The following is an 18,459-nucleotide window of genomic DNA, read 5'->3' on the forward strand; positions in this document are numbered from 1 at the left end:
GATTCCTTCTTTTTGGCTGGAAAACTAGCCTGAATGCCAAAAAGCTGTCATTAAATTCATTTCTATTATCTTTTCTTATATCTGGTAACCCTCAAATGATGATAGAGAGAGGGGAGCCATCCCTTACCCTATCAGTTTCAGATGGTTAGAAAAACCTGAAATGGAGGCCTGGAGGAGGCTGAGACCCCCAGACTGTGTATCTATGATCAGTGCAGGCAGAACAGTTCAGCATGCCCCGCCTCTCTGTCCTTCAGAGTCACATGTGAAGCTTTGCAAACCACAGTCAAAAGTGAAAATGTAGTACTTTCTCGCTTGGTACACACAGAATTTTTATCTGGGATCTCTTTCTTTGTGGTGGCTTCTTAGAGTCTTGCATTGTCATTTTTTTTTTTTCATTATGATTGATTAGCCTGTGTCCTTTATTTTTTAATTTTTAAATTATTTTTTTATTGAAGTACCATCAGTTACAATGTGTCAATTTCTGGTTATAGCACAATGTCCCAGTCATGCATATACATATATTCATTTTCACATTTTTTTCATTAAAGTTTATTACAAGATATTGAACATAGTTTACTGGACTATATAGAAGAAACTTTTTTTTTAAATCTATTTTTATATATAGTGGCTAACATTTGTAAATCTCAAACTCCCAAATGTATCCCTTCCGACTCCCTTTCCCCTGGTAACCATAAGATTGTTTACTATGTCTGCGAGTCTGTTTCTGTTTTGTAGGTGAGTTCATTAGTGTCCTTTTTTTTATTTGTTTGTTTTTTTTAAGATTCCACGTATGATTGATATCGTTTGGAATTTTCTCTTTCTTTCTGGCTTGCATTGTCAGTTTTAGACTAGTTGTACAGGATCAAAAAGCCAAAGCTTTTTCTCTGTGACACCAAAGGACAAAAGAGCCTTAACACACACAGTTTGTGTTTGATTTTGTTTCAGTTTTCAGAGTGACCTGTATATGCATTTCCTAGGGTGGGTAACAAAATACCACAAAATGAGAAAGGAGATTTATTCTCGCTTAGTTCTAGAGGCTAGAAACCTGAGATCAAGATGGCAGCAGGGCTGTGCTCCCTCTGAGCACTGTCAGGAAGAGTCCTCCCTTGCTTCTTCTTGTGTCTAGTGGTGGCCAACAATCCTTGGAGCTCCTCCGTTTGAGGTTCTAGCACCAAATCTCTGCCTCTGCTGTCACTGGGCCTTCTCCCCTCCAGGTCTGTCTTTTTATGTCTAGATTTTCTCTTCTGGTAAGGAAACCAGTCATTGGATTAGGGCCCAGCCTAATTCAGTATAACTTCATCTGAACTTTAATACACCTACAAAGGTCTTACTTCTGAATTAGTTCATCTTTGCAGGTACCAGGAGTTAGGATTTCCACTGGGGAAAGATCCAATTTAACCTACAACGCTTGGTAGCCCATATGTCTAAATCTAAAATTTATTCTAAGAAAATTGAGAAGTCCAATAAATTGATAATATATGGAAACCGGTCACTAACTTTGTTTTGAGGAAATGATGCATGTTCATTTGTGAAACGATGTCCCTTAGTTTGGTTCTGTTTTGCATGTGGCTTCAACTACCTCTTTATCTTCAATACCTTTTGCCTCTTGAGAAAGAGCTGCAGGGCCTGATCAGATTCAAACACTGGTTAAAAGGAGTTTACGTGCCACTGAGAAGCCAGGCTGCTAATTATGGATGAATGTGGAAAGGGACTTTTATTTCACGTAATGTGGCCCAATGTGCATTAATTACAGTACATGTAGCCTTCACTCCAAGACAGGGCATTACTATGATAGACGTTTCAGATTCAAGGACAACAGAAATACCTCTTCTGTGGTGGTGATCTACCATGGTAGATCGTGGTGGTAGATCAACACTTCTTAGACTCCTATGCTTGGTTGCTAATTAACTGTTACGAAGGTAGGTCTGTTGTGGAAATTAATATAACCATGACTTAAACGGGGTGCCTTTGGGTTCAAAACTGAAAAATGAAGCAACTCCTTTTTGGTTTTGAACAAGACCTGTTATTTTATTAACATGTATAATTTGCCTAAAGTGTGAGTATTTCATATTAAATTGATACAGAGTAGAGGACAGAGAAATCCCTAGATGCCTTGAAACAACTACTACTTTAGCAATTCTGTATACTTTCAAGAACTATCACTCAATTAAAAAAAATCACTATTTAATGCACTATGTTGTAACACCAAGGTTGATAAAAATAACAGTTTGGGTCCATACATGCTGGAAACTAAATTAACATGTTATATGATTCTATGCTAAATGTAGAGCTGATAAATACAATATAAAGATAAATTTTTCTCATCGTAATCATCTTCTTATATTTATATCCTGCTCCTACTGAGATGAATCTCTGGTTACATTTACATATTGAATTACAAAGTTAAAACTAATGATGGGATCAATTATGCCCCATACTGAGCTGTGCACTTTGGAATGACTTTGAGAAAACAGGAGGGTCAAAAAAAAAAAAAAAAAGCATCCGCAGTGCACAGTGTTTTCAAGATCACACTAACAGTTAAGCAAAATAAGGGCTGTAATAGACCATAATGTGTGCTTGTCAAAGAAAGCAGATTTTTGGGTGGAAAACCTAAAGCACATTTTTAATACAAACACTTCTGAGAATTAGAAAATGCATAGGCTGGGCTACAGGCGTTGATGAACAGTTATTAAAGGCAGACTGTACCAGAGCAAGTGTACTGCGAATCCCTTTATGATGTTGTTTGCTTGTTCTTGGAATACTTATAATGTATCTGCTCTATCTCAGTAGAAGTGTTGTCGGCCTCGTGCTTGCTGTTGTCCTGCACATCTGATAGTGTCCTCTTTCTCCTTTCATAGCTGCATAACAAATGTGCTTCTCATCTAAAACCTGAATGTGACTGCGGACCTTTGAAGGACCATATTTTACCACCCACAACAATCTGTCCGGTGGTGCTGGTGAGTTTCTCCTTCTCATCATTCTGCAATCACTGGGGGCTTCTAGGGCCAACTGGTGCACGCTGCCACTAGATGCTTCCAGAGATCATTTTCTATCGAGGCAGGACTCTATAGATGTAAAATACCTCATTACTGCAGACAGGACCCCTCTGCCCACTGTACTTCCTTTTTCCTTCGTGGCACAATAAACGTCTTAGTAAGGTATGCTCTAACCAACGCTGACTCAGGTTTTATCACTTAGTCATGTGGTACTTACCAGAAATTGTACAGGCAGAACACTTCCACATTTTACATGTTTTATAGATCTAGCTTCCCAGAATAATGAAGTTACTCTTATGGGCAATTTTGCTGGAAACGCACAAAATACATCTGCAATGTGGAGGTCTCTCATTCTGAGTCAGCGGCTACTTAGAAAGAGAACACGTAGCTTGAAGAAAGCTGTGCACTGCCATTAGGTGCATTTGTTTCTTGTTGTTCGTGGAGAATAAATTTAACGACCTGCAAAATAATTACTTGATTCAATAAATATACAGGTGAAAAATGCATAAGTAGGCATAAGTAAGGTAACCCTGAAAAGAACACATTTTGATAGAAAGAGAAGCAGGCATTCAGAGATGATACTCATATTACATTTCAAAAATCCAATTTGTTTCTAAAGTGAAACAGTTATCTTACAAAGCAAACTGTTTTATATCCGTAACGCAGTTCTCATTTTTAAAAACAACATGGAATTTAAGCAGCTTGGAACTTCAGGTTTATAGAATTAAAGTACAACAACTAAGAAATGCTAGATAAATACTTTTCTAAAGGTCAACTTAGAAATTAATCAAATTACTCAGTTCGCACCCACTTATGATTCATTTTGTAATTATCTGTAAAATATTGTTTGTATTTTAAATGCCTTTAGTGAAAAAAATATTTAAAACTCTTCATTTTCTCAATCTACAAATATAGAGCAAAGGAAAATACCTGCATGTTGCTGAGGATAGCAGTAACTTATTGTAAATTTTCTTTCTTCATGTCTGATTTATTAGATATCCTATAGTAAATAAGGTTGATTAAAAATAATGAGAGCCTTATTAAAATACTTGACTTTTTAGTTGAATTTGGTATGATTTTTATTCTTTTGGAATATTCTCTTAAAGAGAAAGGACTTGTAAAATTTTTATATATTTTCATTCGGTTTAAAAAATTCAGTCATTTTATTGGTTGAGTTGTACCCTTGATTTTAGATTTTTTAAGTTGAGGAAGAAATTGATGATGTCATTCTATTATCCACCCATCTGGGTAAAAGCCTGCTTAATTCAGTGAGCGGAGGGAGTGTTTCTTTGGCTCACTTTTGTCACAGCCTCTGGTCATACAAGGTCAAACATGAGATGGATTTTTTTATTATTCCCTCCTTTCTTTCTTCAAAAGAATCAAAGGTAAAGAGCACGTGTTAAATGAACGTCTTATCTTCTACTGATCTTGCCAACTCTTTTATTGCTTTTGTAGACACTGTTGGTTCTGAACATTTATTTTCAATCATTACATTTTCCTGCAGTTTGAATTATGATTTGTAGCTGAACATTTATGATGTCATCCTTTCCTTAGTATTATCTGCTCTGAAGTATTAGGCACGCTTAACCACCTCAGCCTTCACAAATGTCTACCTTTCATTGACCCATTAAACCACACTCTCCTGATTCTCCTTCTGTTACTCTGGATGCTTCCTTTTAATATCTTCCTTGGATTTTAGGACTTCAGCCTGCCCTATGTTAGCTCATCCCGATGCTCGCCCCTCACCTGCCACAGCTTTCCACTATTAACATTCTTCCCGGTGGGATCTTGTTTGTTCGTCTTATTTTATTACCATGTTAATGTGTATTAAGTTCATCCTCCTCTTCTGAATCTGAAAGTTGTAACGCTGCAACCTGGAGCTTCCATGTTCTTATATATTCCATGTTGCCCAGTACATTATTATTATTATATTTGATAACAATAACTCTTAGTTATTGAGCATATATACTACACCAGCCACTATGCTAAATATATTAATGCACTCAAGAAGTATTTGAGTGCCTAGTATGTGCCAAATAGTTTTATCAGTAGAAGGAAAAACAATAAAAAACAAAATCAAATCTTCACCTTTGTAGAGTTTTCATTCTGTGGGGTGAAACAGGCAACACACAGAGCAATACATGTATTATTTACTACCTGGTTGTATTAAAACACTGGCGGTATTTAAAAACTCAAGGACAAAATTAAAGCAGGAAAAGAGAAGAAATGCTGGGATTGCATTTATAAAAGAGGCAGTTTACCAAAGAAATAGTTGAATGAAGAGCTGAGAAATGAGGGGGTCACCCCGTGTCTCTCTGGGGAGAGAACTTTGTAGACAGAGGAGTCACCAGAAGAGAACAAGGAAAAGCTCAAAGGCTGGAGAAACCTGACGTATCTGAAGGGCATCAAGGAAATTAGTGGCTGGGTCAGAGTCTGTGCAGAGAGCAAAAGTAGAAAAGGCCAAAGATGTCTTAAGATTTTCATGTGTGTAGAGCAGTTTAGGCCATTGTAAAGTCTTTAGCTTTTATTGTGAAGTTGTGAAGTTGAAAGCCATTAGAGGACTTTGATCAAAAGAGAGAATGATCTGGCGTATTTTTAAAAGAACAATCTAACAGATATGTAGAGGGAATGACTATGGGAAAAAAAAGACATGACACTTAGATTTTCTTAGAGAAATAGGAAGCTTGGTCATTGCTGAGAGGAAGGATGGTATGAAGATTCTGAGGATCTGGAAGAAGTTACACAGCGGTCACCTAAGAGAGTGGGAGCCACATGGATCAAGGGAATGCCATATGATTGGCTGGGAATAATGAGCAGTCTCTTCTTAATAACTGTAAATTTAGAACAAGAGCATTAAGCTTGGATGGGTATATTTCTCTGGTCATATTCAGTCATATTTCTCCAGTTAGGTTCTAGCTCCAGGAGTAGACAAGGGCCAGCCTTATGGAGATGGTTTCACCCGATACGATGAAAGGAGAGAGAAGCAAAGAAGTAGAGATTGCAAGTGTGCAAGGTGTGTGCAAGGTGTGTGCAAGGGCCTGATTCCAAGGATTGGCCATGGAATTTAAGCCGGGACACATGCAAAGTAAGGGCAGTGATGAGTGAGGTACAGTAAGGGATGTTAGGAAAAATATGTTGTGCATTACAGTGGAATTAAAGATTGTTGCAATCAAGGTTATTTGTGTCAAGTTACAAGAATGAGTGAGGTAGCAACTGAGATTATGAAAGCGCTGTAGTTGTTGGCGATGGTGTGTATGAGTTAATTGAATGAGCACAGTGACTCCATAAGATGCATGTTGTAACTATCCCTATTTTGCATGTGAGGAAACAGAAACGGAGAGATTAAGTTTCCCCTGTCACATGGCTGTGAAGTGGCAATCCAGAGATGGGCACTGAACTTAGCATTTCTGCCCTTTTTTCAAATCCCAATATAAGCCTTCTCCTATTTGTCTTATGTAGAAACTTCATACCCAATTCCCAAGTTAGAAACCTAATAATTATCATTGATGCATCATCTTGAAGATCAAATTAATTTTTAGGCAGCTGATTCTGACGTTCTTAATTCTTTCTCTTTTCTTCAGTCCAGTTGTAGCTGTCCATGTGTCACCCACAAGTTGTTCTCCAGAAATGTCCTGGTACTAGTAACATGACCACGGCATCATTTCTTTTCTGTGCCTCTTCCACAAGGCTTCTTGGATCCACTCTCAAAAATACAGTATTTTCCTGCTTAAGTATTTAAAAATATTTAAACTATTTTTTAGTGATTCCTTTTTGAATCCAACCACCTAGCATGGGAAACAACGCTCTTTAGCTGACTCAACCACCCAGTCTCTCACACACCACCTTATACACTAGAAATCAAGGATTTAAACCACTTGTAATTCTCTAACTACACCTGCTTTCCAAAGCTTTGTGGTTTTGTACATGTTAATAAATTAGCCTAAATCACTTGGCGTTAAAATTTCCACTGCCTTGCTAGGTAGAAATTAAAGGTTACTTTCTGATCATGGAATGAGTACATTGACTCTTAAACCCATTAACTATTTAAATACTAAAACTTTAAACAAGTTAATAAAGTTGTTCTGTACACAGAATTGCTTAATGCGCTTCAGCTGATGGGCTCTGAAGCTTTTCAATTTGTGAACTCTCATTAACATTCCCAGGAATGATTTCACACTGCATCACCTGCTGTAAAATTGTAACCTTTCATTGAAAGAAAATCATTAGTCCTCGCAAATAATGATCTTTGTTTTTTTAATTCCTTAATAACAGTTTTCTTTGTTCAAAATGTAAGTCTCAGTTTCTCATGATAATGTTCTCTAGGAAGAGCAGGTGAGTTTCAGACTCAATTATTGCAAAGTGGCCATCAATATCCTTTCCAGTTCATTCTAGAAGACATGAGATGGAGAACTTAAGACATACAATCTTATTGAGGTTTTCTGTCCCTTCCCTTTGACCCTGTGGTCAGGAATTGGTTACTGAATGAACAACATAAACTCATTATGGGTCCCTAATTCCTAGGCGAAGCATCTTAATGATGTACTTCCATGTCAAGGTCTATAGAAGCAGTCCTCTTATATTTTAGAACAGCTTTTCAGGTGTTATTTTTATTTATTAAAAAAAAAAATGTCTGAACCTCTCTTGTCAGCCTTCAGTCCCTCCTCAACACTTATTAACTTTAATGGTTCAATAGCTGTGTGCTCACCTGTTATGAAGATTAGCAAGCTAAGCATCTCCTGTGCACTGATGACATGCTTTTACAAGCATGCGCTAACAACGGCTTCCACAGAGAATTTGTCTTGATAGTGCCTACAGCCATAAAAAATGGCTTAAAACCAACACCTCTGAAATTAAAATAGAAATGTAATCAGTGATTCTGTGCATCAAATATAACCACTGATTTCTGGCATTGCAAGTGGTTTCTAGCATATTTTGATAATACTATCAGAAAATTTCATTGCTTAAACTTTATCAAGATTTTTTCTTTGTGTTGAAGTATTTTTACTGCTTTCTTTGATAATTTTACAGCAAAAAAAAAAAAAAAAAAGATTACAACCATAGTCCATTTACTGCCGTATTGAAGACAATTCAGAACCATTTCCAAAGACAGATTTCTGGAAGGTGTTTCCTCATTCCACCGCTGAATAAATGCTCTACTAAGTCAGGACTCTTGCTCAGCAACTTAATTCCTATACAAGGTCATTAACCCTTACCAACTGATTGTCCAAACAGATGTTCTGTCTTTATTGGATTCCATCAAAAATGCATTCTTGATTCTTGTTATGGATCGCCACACTCAGAAATCTCTGCTATCTAATCCCAGTCAAAGTGACGATGCAAAAAATTATAATAATTTCTTATAAGACTTAGCCTTATGAGCTTGCAACTTACCCTCTCTTTTATGTTCTAAGTTTTACCCCCTAACCTAAGGCAGACTTGATCCATGTTGTTTTAGTCATTCATCAATTTGTTTAATTAAATTTGGAATGACTCATCGTTATGTCACCAAACTGCATTGAAAAGCTTTTTAAAAAATCATATGAAGCCACCTTGTTTTAACAAAAAAAGTATATTGTTGGAGATGCCTTCGTTATGTGGCAGAAATCCCTCTCAGCTCTGTTTCATGTTATCTTTTGGACCCTCTGAGTTTTATTACTATCATATTTTATCTTCTATCTTTAAGAAGCATGGCATTAAATTTATATGCCAGTGTGACTATGATGCTGGCTTACATGTTATTTATTTCTATGTGCTAATCTGTAACTCCATTGCTATCCCGTTCATAAATTTCTTTTTACTATAATGGCCTCATTTAGTACTTTTAAAATTGTTTTTGATAGTACATAAATTTGTTAGGTCACAGAAATCAATAGACTAGGGTAGAGTCCCTTTGATTCTTAGAGTAATTTTATAGTGGAAACTGTAAATTTGATCCACTTCTCTAGAACTATGAAATAGTGTTATGTTCATTATAAATTTTATGTACTTTTTGAATGATGAGGCAAACTGGGTCTCTGATTACATATGTTTTTGCGATGATTCTTCAGTTTGGGTTAGGCTTTTATTTCATTAATTCTGCCACTATCAACAAATGAATACTTGAGATGTCTCATGAAAAAGTAGCTTTTTAAACTTTCTATTTGAACAATGAAAGCAGATCATCATAAAAATTATTTCTATTATACTTAACTGTGATTTAATTTAGCTTTCTCTGTATATAAAATAATAATTTTATAATATAATTTAAAAGCAAGGCTGTGTTCTCTAAATAAAGGTTAATTACTTAATTTTCTGTATCAACATGTTAGTAAGGTTGATAAAATATAGGGATTATAAAATGTTGATTACTTTAAGCTTGAGTTTATATTACATATAAGTATCTACTCTTCATATAACTGTTATGGCTGTGCTATTACAGTATTTTTAAGATCATTACTGATATCAGTGTATGTTATTTTTATATACAATATGTGCGGTGTTAGATTTATTTTGCATTTTCTTCGTTTCTTTCCTTCTTCGTTTCTTTCTTCTTTCCACGAGCTTTTATTAAAGTTACTGGAGCTTAAAATTCAGATAAAAACAATTCTTTTATTTACTATAATTTCGAGTCTGTTGGGCAGGACAGGCAAGCAGATTACATATTACGGTGGAATAGACATTAACTTTTGGGGGCTTTCATAAAGAGAATCTTCATCCATCCTGAGAGTAATTCAAAGAGATAATGAATACTTCCTTGAAAATATGATGCCTGAGCTGAATCTTGAATGAAAATAAGGATTTGGCAAATGCAGAGCCAACTTTGTATGAAAAGTCTAGAAATAAGAGAGTATAGAGTGAGATCCTGAAACTGTAAAGTGTTTCTTAAGGCTTGTGAGTAAAGGTGAGGCTCAGAGAGCCAGACAAGACAAGGTCTGAGATAGTGAAAAGCCAGGCCTTTCTTGTCAAGAATTTGGGCTTTATCCAGTGTAAACAGGAGACTACATGATCAGGTTTGTGTTTTAGAAAGATAATTCTGCTAGTAGTGTGAATTACAATAAATTTAAAGCAATGAGCAGAGGAAATATGAGAGTGTAATTACTGGGTTGTAAAGCAAATAATCAGGAAACACCAACAGAGGAAGAAAATGAGGGAACCAGGAGAGAAGATTGTAGCAGAAAGCAGAGTATTAGAGCTTGATTTGATTTCAGAATAGATTAGTTCCAGAGAATGGTCAAATCCAGTATGCAGTCATGGATCTGGGTAGCTCAGCTGGTGTGCAGAGGAGTTTCACTAGATGTCAGGAGGTCAAGGAATTCTGCGGATGGTTTATTGTATGCTGTCCGTAAAACCACCCAGTATAATTACAGGGTGTTGATGGAATGGCTATATGATGGTAATGAATAAGGGTAGAGGGAGGAAGTATTAGAGTCTATGAGTCTCAGTGATAAGAGATTCTACCAGGGGGCTGGAGGAACAATGCTAAGCCAAGAAATTCTATTAAGGAAAAAAAAAAAACTGTAGGACAAGTAATGTTTAAGAGAATGAGAAACCTCTTCAGAAGTGTTACAGGGAAAGTGACGTTGAGTTAGAAAGAAAAAGGATGATTTGTTCATTTTGAGCATAAATTCTAGACAGCCCAGTGAAAATTTATAGAAATGAAGTGAGGTATGGAAGATCAATTGAGGAGAAAAAACACAAATAAGCATGGGATGGTGACAGCCAGAAAAGATAGAAGACTAAAAGCTTAAATTTCTAATGTAAACTCGGTCTGTAGGCAGGTTGTTTCTTTCAAGTGGGTACGCAATGGTGACAAATGATTTATGTCCAGAATATAAAAATAGCTTATGTAAACGAATAATAAGTAACAAACAACCCAATCCAAAAGGGTAAAAGACCTAAAAAAAATTTGAATAAAACATATACACACACATAACCTATAAACATGTGAATAGATGCTCACCATCCTTTCTCATCAGGAAAGTGCATATTTCCATGTCAAGAGATAACAGTACACACCTATCAAGATGACTAAGACAATTACAAATCCTGAGCTTTTGTAAAGATATGAAGCCATCAGATTGTTTGTACATTGCAAGTTGCAGAGTAATTGGTTCAACCCAGTTACTGTTAGCAGTATACGTCTGTATTTGAATCCTGGCCTTTTCACTAGTTTTATGACATGAGGCAAGTTATTAACATCCTGTACCTGTGTACTTCATTTGGAAGATGGAATTAAATGAATTAATTCATGAAAACTTCTTAGAACAATGCCTAATATATAGTCATTACTCAGTCAGTATCATCTGATATTACTATTATTTAAAGTATTATGTTGAACCAGAAAGTGAATTTAATACTTTATTATAAGATAACGATGCATTTATTAAGTAAAGTGTATAAACACGATGTAAAATCAAGAGAAAAACATTTAAAAATCTCTAACAGTTATATAGAAACCACTGTTAATATTAAACAGAACTACTATTAAAAATTTCCTCTTGATTTTTAGGTATATATTTTTGACAGTTTTGTAATTAAACTTGACACATCACGTGACGTCCTAGTTTTACATTTAAACTGATATCATTAAGTGTTTTATAAATTACTGTTTACTATGGCACATCATTATTAATGGCTGCATGAAATCTCATTATGTGAAGCTATCATAATTTAGTTGAAACTGTTTATATTTAGCATGTTTGCAATTCCTTATTTTGTTCTTATAAATAACACCTTAGTGAACATCTTTATGAAGAGTGACTTCTCCAGGTTACTCTCTAATCAACATTGGAAAGTATCATTATTTTCCCATACTATGTTCTTTTGATCTACAAATAAATCAGATTTTACAGCTTTTTAGTTCTTTCTGTACTATAAACACATTTCCAAATCAGGAAATAGTGATTGAAATGCACTATACAACCAAAAACCAGTTTTACACTAAACTATTAATTATTTAAATATTTTAAAAACCAATTTAGCAGGATTACTTTATCTTACTTTTAAACAGACATAATATTATCAGAATATACAGTAAATGTAATATTCATTGGCAGGAAGTTGATATGATATAAAACAAATAACATGTTCAGCATTGTGCCCCTTTTGGACCAGTTGTGGTATATTCTTCCGGGAATACTTTCTCTTACTGTAGTATCTCATATTAACTTAAACTAACTTTTAAGAATGCCAACATAATAAATAATGAGACACAGAGAAAGGAAAATAAAACTATTTAGAAAATGTAAATTTTAAACATAGTCTTTAGATTTGATTCAAATGGTTCCACTTCTCCCTCCCTTCTTTCCTGTGACTCTGCAGACTTGGCCACGTGGTGTTGGTGGTGCCGAAGCAGCAGGCTATGTTATCTCTAGGTATAACACTCTCAGAGAACCATATGTCTATAGTAACTTTTCCTCTTCTTCCGATCTTGCTTGCTCTTCCACAACTATAAGAGTTCTACTAAATTATGCATTGTAGATATGGTGATTTAAGTCTTAAATAGCATAGAGTATGTTAAATCTCCCCTTAGAGCATGTGTTTAACCAAGTCCCTACTCCTCAGTAATGTCAGAGACACATCAGGGAGTGGAAGTAAAGCATGTGTTTCTTCCTCAAGTCCAACTGTTATGGGCTCTTTCTTAGCCCTAACCATCAACAGTTAATAAGGACAACTTCAGTACTAAACATCCACTGATTAAAAGAGGAAGGGAGATATTTGAATTCTCTGCAATTCTGAAACTTGGATTTTGAATTCCCTGTAGCCTTATTTCCTACTCTAGTTAGAGAGCTCCCAGAAGTGTAGAGTCTGGTGGAGAGGTGTGAACAGTTGGCTAAGGATGCGACTTGCTGCACTGAGCTCCAGTTTTTATTTAACGTCATTTCAGCTGCTCTGCTGTTCTTTCCCATTTACCTCCTTAACCTTAACCATAGTTACTGAAGTCATCTATTTTCTTGAAAATTCTTTATGTAATATACTATGGGTTTGCGCCTATGCAATTTTCTTTTTTTGTCTAAAGAGTGGGACAAAGCCCATTGTCAGTGCTCAATAAATGTTTCATCAATGTCATTACTTAATATTCATTTAATTAATATTCATTATAGATCAATTCATAATTGTCATCATAGTAACGATAGGCAAGAAGAAATCTCATTCTTCCCATATTTTCAAAATCTAAGACTCTAGTTCATGGTATTAGTCATAAAGGATAGCTGCTTTTTATTTATTTTTTTTTAAGTATGTAGAATTAAACTCTGAATGTTCTTATATCTTTTTGCCTGTGATTTTCTGATTCAAAATCCCATGAAGAACACATTAAGCACTAGACAGCTATAATGTTATAAAATATGTGTAAATCCGTTTTGTTGAGCATAGTCTTACAGTGTATATGTATATATGCCATATTAAAGTATATTGAAAGGACATAGTACAAGAAATCTGAAAAGGCCCCCGTATCACCTAGTGACGATTCCTCACTACACTTGTGAAACGAACCATTTATCTGTTACATTGTCTTAGTTACATTGGGTTTTCTGGTTTATGAAGAACACATCTTTATGCCAACCTGGGCTATATTTTACAGAATACGTAACTTAAAAGCAATGTCTAGTATAGAAGAAAAATTTCATTTATCATGGTTACTTACACTTTTTACCTAATGAATATGGTAGAATTCTATTTTTAGAACTCTAAACTATGCTTTAGTTTTTTAAAAAAATTTTTATTGAAGTATAGTTGATTAACAATGTTGTGCTAGTTTTTGGTGTACAACGTAGTGAGTCAGTTATAAATATATATATTCTTTTTCATATTCTTTTTTGTTATAGGTTATTAAAAGTTATTGAATATAGTTCTCTGTGCTATACAGTAGGACTGTGTTGTTTATCTATTCTATATATAGTAGTTTCTATTAGTTTATTTTTAATAGAACTGTGAAAATATTCCTACAAGTTTCTGTGATATTTTATGACTAAAATATTGCTGTACCCAGAGCAAGTTATAATTTTCTAAGGAAACAGTCTTGCACCCTCTAGGTTTTGTCATGATTTGTAGAAAATCAAAAACAGAAGGCTAATACAGCATAAACTGGAAGTTCAGTTACTTGACATTCAGGTAGAAATCTAAAACATGTAGCCAGAAATGAGCATTATCTCATGGAGGATTAATGAGAAGTATTAAAAATATTCAAAATCTAAAATCTATCAAACAGACTTAAACATAACAAAGACTATTATATATATATGTCTGATGCAACAGTGAGGGTGTGAGATTATGTATTAGTGAATTACTATTCTACAGCTCATTAAAAAACAATCTGCAAGGCAGTTTATATGAATATACAGTGAGCAGCAGTATAAAACATAGTAAGGTCATGACAAAAATAAGTTAGAAATTCATGTCACGATATCCTAAAAAGTTGAGAAATAATTTACACATTTGTCCCTGATTTTCTTAGTAGCCTTAGAAAAGAGGGGGACATATTGGCTTGAGAGTATTCCTGACTTTAAAACAGACCATTCACTTAGAGGAAACACTTTTTCTTATTACTGTTGTTACTGAGACCCAAGATAATTTTTTCCACCTGAAGTTGTGTTGGTAGAGGACTACACTTCAAAAATATTGCTATAATTGGTATAGTAGTGTTTCTTTCCTTTGGTTTTGCTGTCTTATAACAACTGTCCATACATACTGATGGCTTATTGCCAAAGTGAATTTTAGTGTAGGTAAGTCTACCTAATGCCAAAATAAACTAGTAACCATTCTGCAACAAGAAAACAAAGAAGTAAGCATAGTGGTTCAAAGTTAGGTGGATGCCATACATCATTTACTGCGTTAAGCAGAGGAAAATGTTAGTAATTTTACATGACCAAAAATACTAAAGTAAACATCTATTTTCCAATATAATGATTTGAAAGGAATATCTAAAAGGTGAAGAAAAGATGTAAAAAAATGCCTTAGCAACAACTGAAATATATCTTCACAGAGAAAACTCAGTGTCGTGGACAACTGAATTGGTAATTTGGAGGAGAAAGTTAAGAAGATTTCCTATAATGTAAAGGAGAATGGCAACAAAGTGGAAGGAGACCATGCTACCCCTAAAGAAAAAAATTAGAACTGAAATATCCTCTCCAAGTATACTGAAGAAGATCAGGCTGAACTGAAAAGAACCTCTGTTTCTTGATATTCACTCGTCTATTTAATGCAATTTCCATGCCATATTTTTTTGCTTGACAGAATGTCTCCACAGTGTGCCTGGAAGAATAAATGTGTATACACACACTGTAAATTCTGAGAAAGAAGAGTAATAAGGAAAGAGCTGCTTTAACAATCCCTAAGAATGTGTTTACTAAAGCTGTAGTGATCACAGTGATGTAAGAGTGGCCCTAGAAGACGCAAAGCCCGGCAGAAAGTCTAAAACGTACTGAGCTGTATGTTATGGTTTGGTATATGATGAAGGTCGTAGGTCAAATCTGATACGGGCTAGTGGAGGTCAGTGGTGTTGAGATTACTATATAACCATATGGGAAGCTAAATTAAGATCAATTCTACTTTATAAAACCCATTCTAAAATAAATCACGCACGATTAAAGATCTAATTTTTGCCTGCAGAAGGCATTTTTACCTTTTTCCTAAAAAGAGAAAGATAAAAAGTTGGCAGCCTTGACCTATCAAAAGTTTCTTTAAAAGGTAAAGACCGAAACTTGCAAATCAAGATAAACACAAGCATTGTAACAAAAAAGCCCTGTTTTAAAAAAATCAATGCATATAACTAAAAAAATGATTTCAAAATTTAAAGCTTATAAATGTTCAAGAATAGCAAATTAAAAAATGAGATATTCTTTTTCTATCCCTTTTGGCAAATATCTTTTAAATGATGCTGCTCAGTGTTTGCAAGGACGTACAAAATTGGCTATTCTCGTTAAACACTGGGGAGACTAAATTGCCTCACACCGTGCCATAAAATGTAAACCTTTGTGTAGGTATTTCTGCTTGTACCTTCCAATTGAAGATTGGGGTTAGGACAGGGCAAATATCGAAATACAATTTCATTATAGTAGAAATAAATGCTTTATATCATCCCACCTTCTAACTTTTAAATTTTGAGTTCAACAACAACAAAAATCAGAGTCCCTTCACCACTAGACGTTTAAGAATAAATTCCACCTTGCAAAGGCAACCTGTGGTTTTAATGATTCCAGATGATGCAATGCTGGGGATCATAACGTATTTACAGACATGCTTTCCTCCGTTTCACCGTTATATAACTTGTCTGTTCTCAAATTTCACTTGTAAGCTGAGCAAGAATTGATTCATATATATATATATATACTTTTGTCCATCCATCTATTTCATGCATAGTGCAATGATTTTTGACTTAATCCTGTCTTTGTTCCTTCATTTAACCTGTTTTCCCTTTCTGTGGAATGAGGATAGTTTAGTTCTGTGGGAGACATTGATGCTCACTCCTTGCTCTTTAGATGATAAAATCATTTTAAATTCTGTTCCTGATAATCATAGGTTTCACCAATTCCTCCCCATTTTGCCGAAGGAAACCCAAATTCTGGAGGAGTACAACTTGCCACCTAGTGTTCTGTTCCTTATGCTGTTTCTTCTGTTTCATCCCAATCACAGATATTTTCAAATTATTTCATTTGGTTACCAATCCTCCAACATCCTTGTGTTGTCCAAGGCCTATATTCTTCCAGTTTATTTCATACTAGCATTTTCTGCCCCTCTCTGTCCCTAGACCTCCCCATTTTTCTCCTTTTGTGGCATTTGTCACATCTAATAGTATATTAATTTGCCAACTTGAAATTGAAAAAAACAAAACCTCACACGAAGTGTATCCCAGCATGCGTGTGTTGGGTAGCACTTGACAGCGCCCTCACTCGAGTCCAGCACTTGAACTTCTCGGTTTTCCCTCTTAGTTGCGTGTCTGGCATGGAACCCATACCAGCGGAAGAGCTGTTCTTTCTCCCGTGCAATGCTGTTTGCTAAATTTGTATATGGATGTGGTCTTTGTCTGCCTCTTAATGTGGCCATCAGCATAGGCAGGTGTGAAGGACACTCACTGTGCCGCATAGCCCTCCTCTTCCCTCCTCAGTCCATGTTATTCTCATTTCTGACTGTAAAAAATGAATCTGAAAACTACTCTGACCACCTATCCTAAATCCATTGGCATTCTTTTTAGTTGGGTTCCCAAGGAGCAGACCATGAACCGGGGATTTAGCTGTGTGTGATATATATAGAAAGAACAGTGTTTCTTTATTATAAAAAAAAAAACCTTTAAGGAAGAAAAGCAGGAACGGAAAGGGGCAGGCTTTGAGCAAGGGCGCGATCACAGAGAGAGCTGAAGCCTCGGCCGGAACCTTGGACTCTAGGGCAAAATCATATCATAGGATTGTTCTTAACTTGAAACAAGGGGCTGCCATTTTGTAACCCGTATTGGTCATTCGTTAGCTGATCCTGAGCACCAGGGCAGGAGGTGCTCCCTGGAGAGCCTGCCCCAGCGAGCAGAGGATGACTCTGCAGAAGGTGGGTCAGCTGGGGGTTCTCAGTAGTGGACACTCAGAGCAGCTGGGGATAGGTGCCCGGCCAGGCAGCAAAGGATCTGCTTTGGATCACCAACAGCGTCTACTAAACACTCTTTCCAAGAATGATCTGCTTTTAATCCCCTGCAGCATTTGACAGTATTTGAAATGCTGTTTTCTCGTATTCTGTAATACTCATCTAAGACATGTCCGCTAGTGTTTCTTCTGACTCTCTAGCCACCCTATCCATGTTGCTAAATTCCTAGTCCTTTCTGTTCTTAAATATGTGTAGATTCCATTTTTAATTATATCCTCATGTCATTTTGCTCTGTATAACTTATCTCATTTGATTTCATGACTACAGTGAATATATCTATGTGTGTCCTACCTTACCCTTCTAAATCCAAGCACCCAGCTTCACGTAGTGAATTTCCCCTCGGGGGTTCCAAAGAAGCCTCCAAACCAACACAGCAGGAACTGAACTGAACTGAACCTGTTTCCTTTTTTATTATTATTATTTTTTTGGGGTGGTGGGGAAATTCACATTGTTTATTTGTTTGTTTGTTTGTTTAGTGGAGGTGCTGGGGCTTGAACCCAGGATTCCATGCATGCTGAGCACACACTCTTCCATTGAACTATATCCTCCCCACCTGAACCTGTTTCTTGTTAAACTGTTCCCTGTGCTCACTGAATGGCACCACTGTCATTACTAGCGCTCACACTGAGGATTTCTCTCTTTATCTCTGGCACCTAATTCAATTGAGATGTAGTAGATGCTCAACAAACATTTACTGAGTTAATGAATAACAGCCATTTGGGTCTTTTGCTCTCATCAGTCACCACTCTTTTTCCTAAGTAAAGAAGAAAATACATCAGACAGTGACATAAATATCAAATACAAATCAAAATGAATACGCAACAGGAAAGTTTATTATTCAAATCATCGATCACCC

General features: G+C 35.7%; 1 protein-coding gene across 3 annotated transcripts in view; it reads left to right on the forward strand.

Moving 5' to 3' along the window:
- The window catches only part of DGKB (diacylglycerol kinase beta), a 587,707-nt gene that overhangs the window by 185,053 nt on the left and 384,195 nt on the right, over window positions 1-18,459 (forward strand). For all 3 annotated transcript variants that reach the window (XM_074367408.1, XM_074367407.1, XM_074367409.1), the window contains exon 12: window positions 2,859-2,957. In XM_074367408.1, the coding sequence (XP_074223509.1) occupies window positions 2,859-2,957 (99 nt within the window). The remainder of the gene's footprint in view (window positions 1-2,858; window positions 2,958-18,459) is intronic.

Source organism: Camelus bactrianus, chromosome 7, assembly GCF_048773025.1.
Source record: "Camelus bactrianus isolate YW-2024 breed Bactrian camel chromosome 7, ASM4877302v1, whole genome shotgun sequence".
Taxonomy (NCBI): Eukaryota; Metazoa; Chordata; class Mammalia; order Artiodactyla; family Camelidae; genus Camelus; species Camelus bactrianus.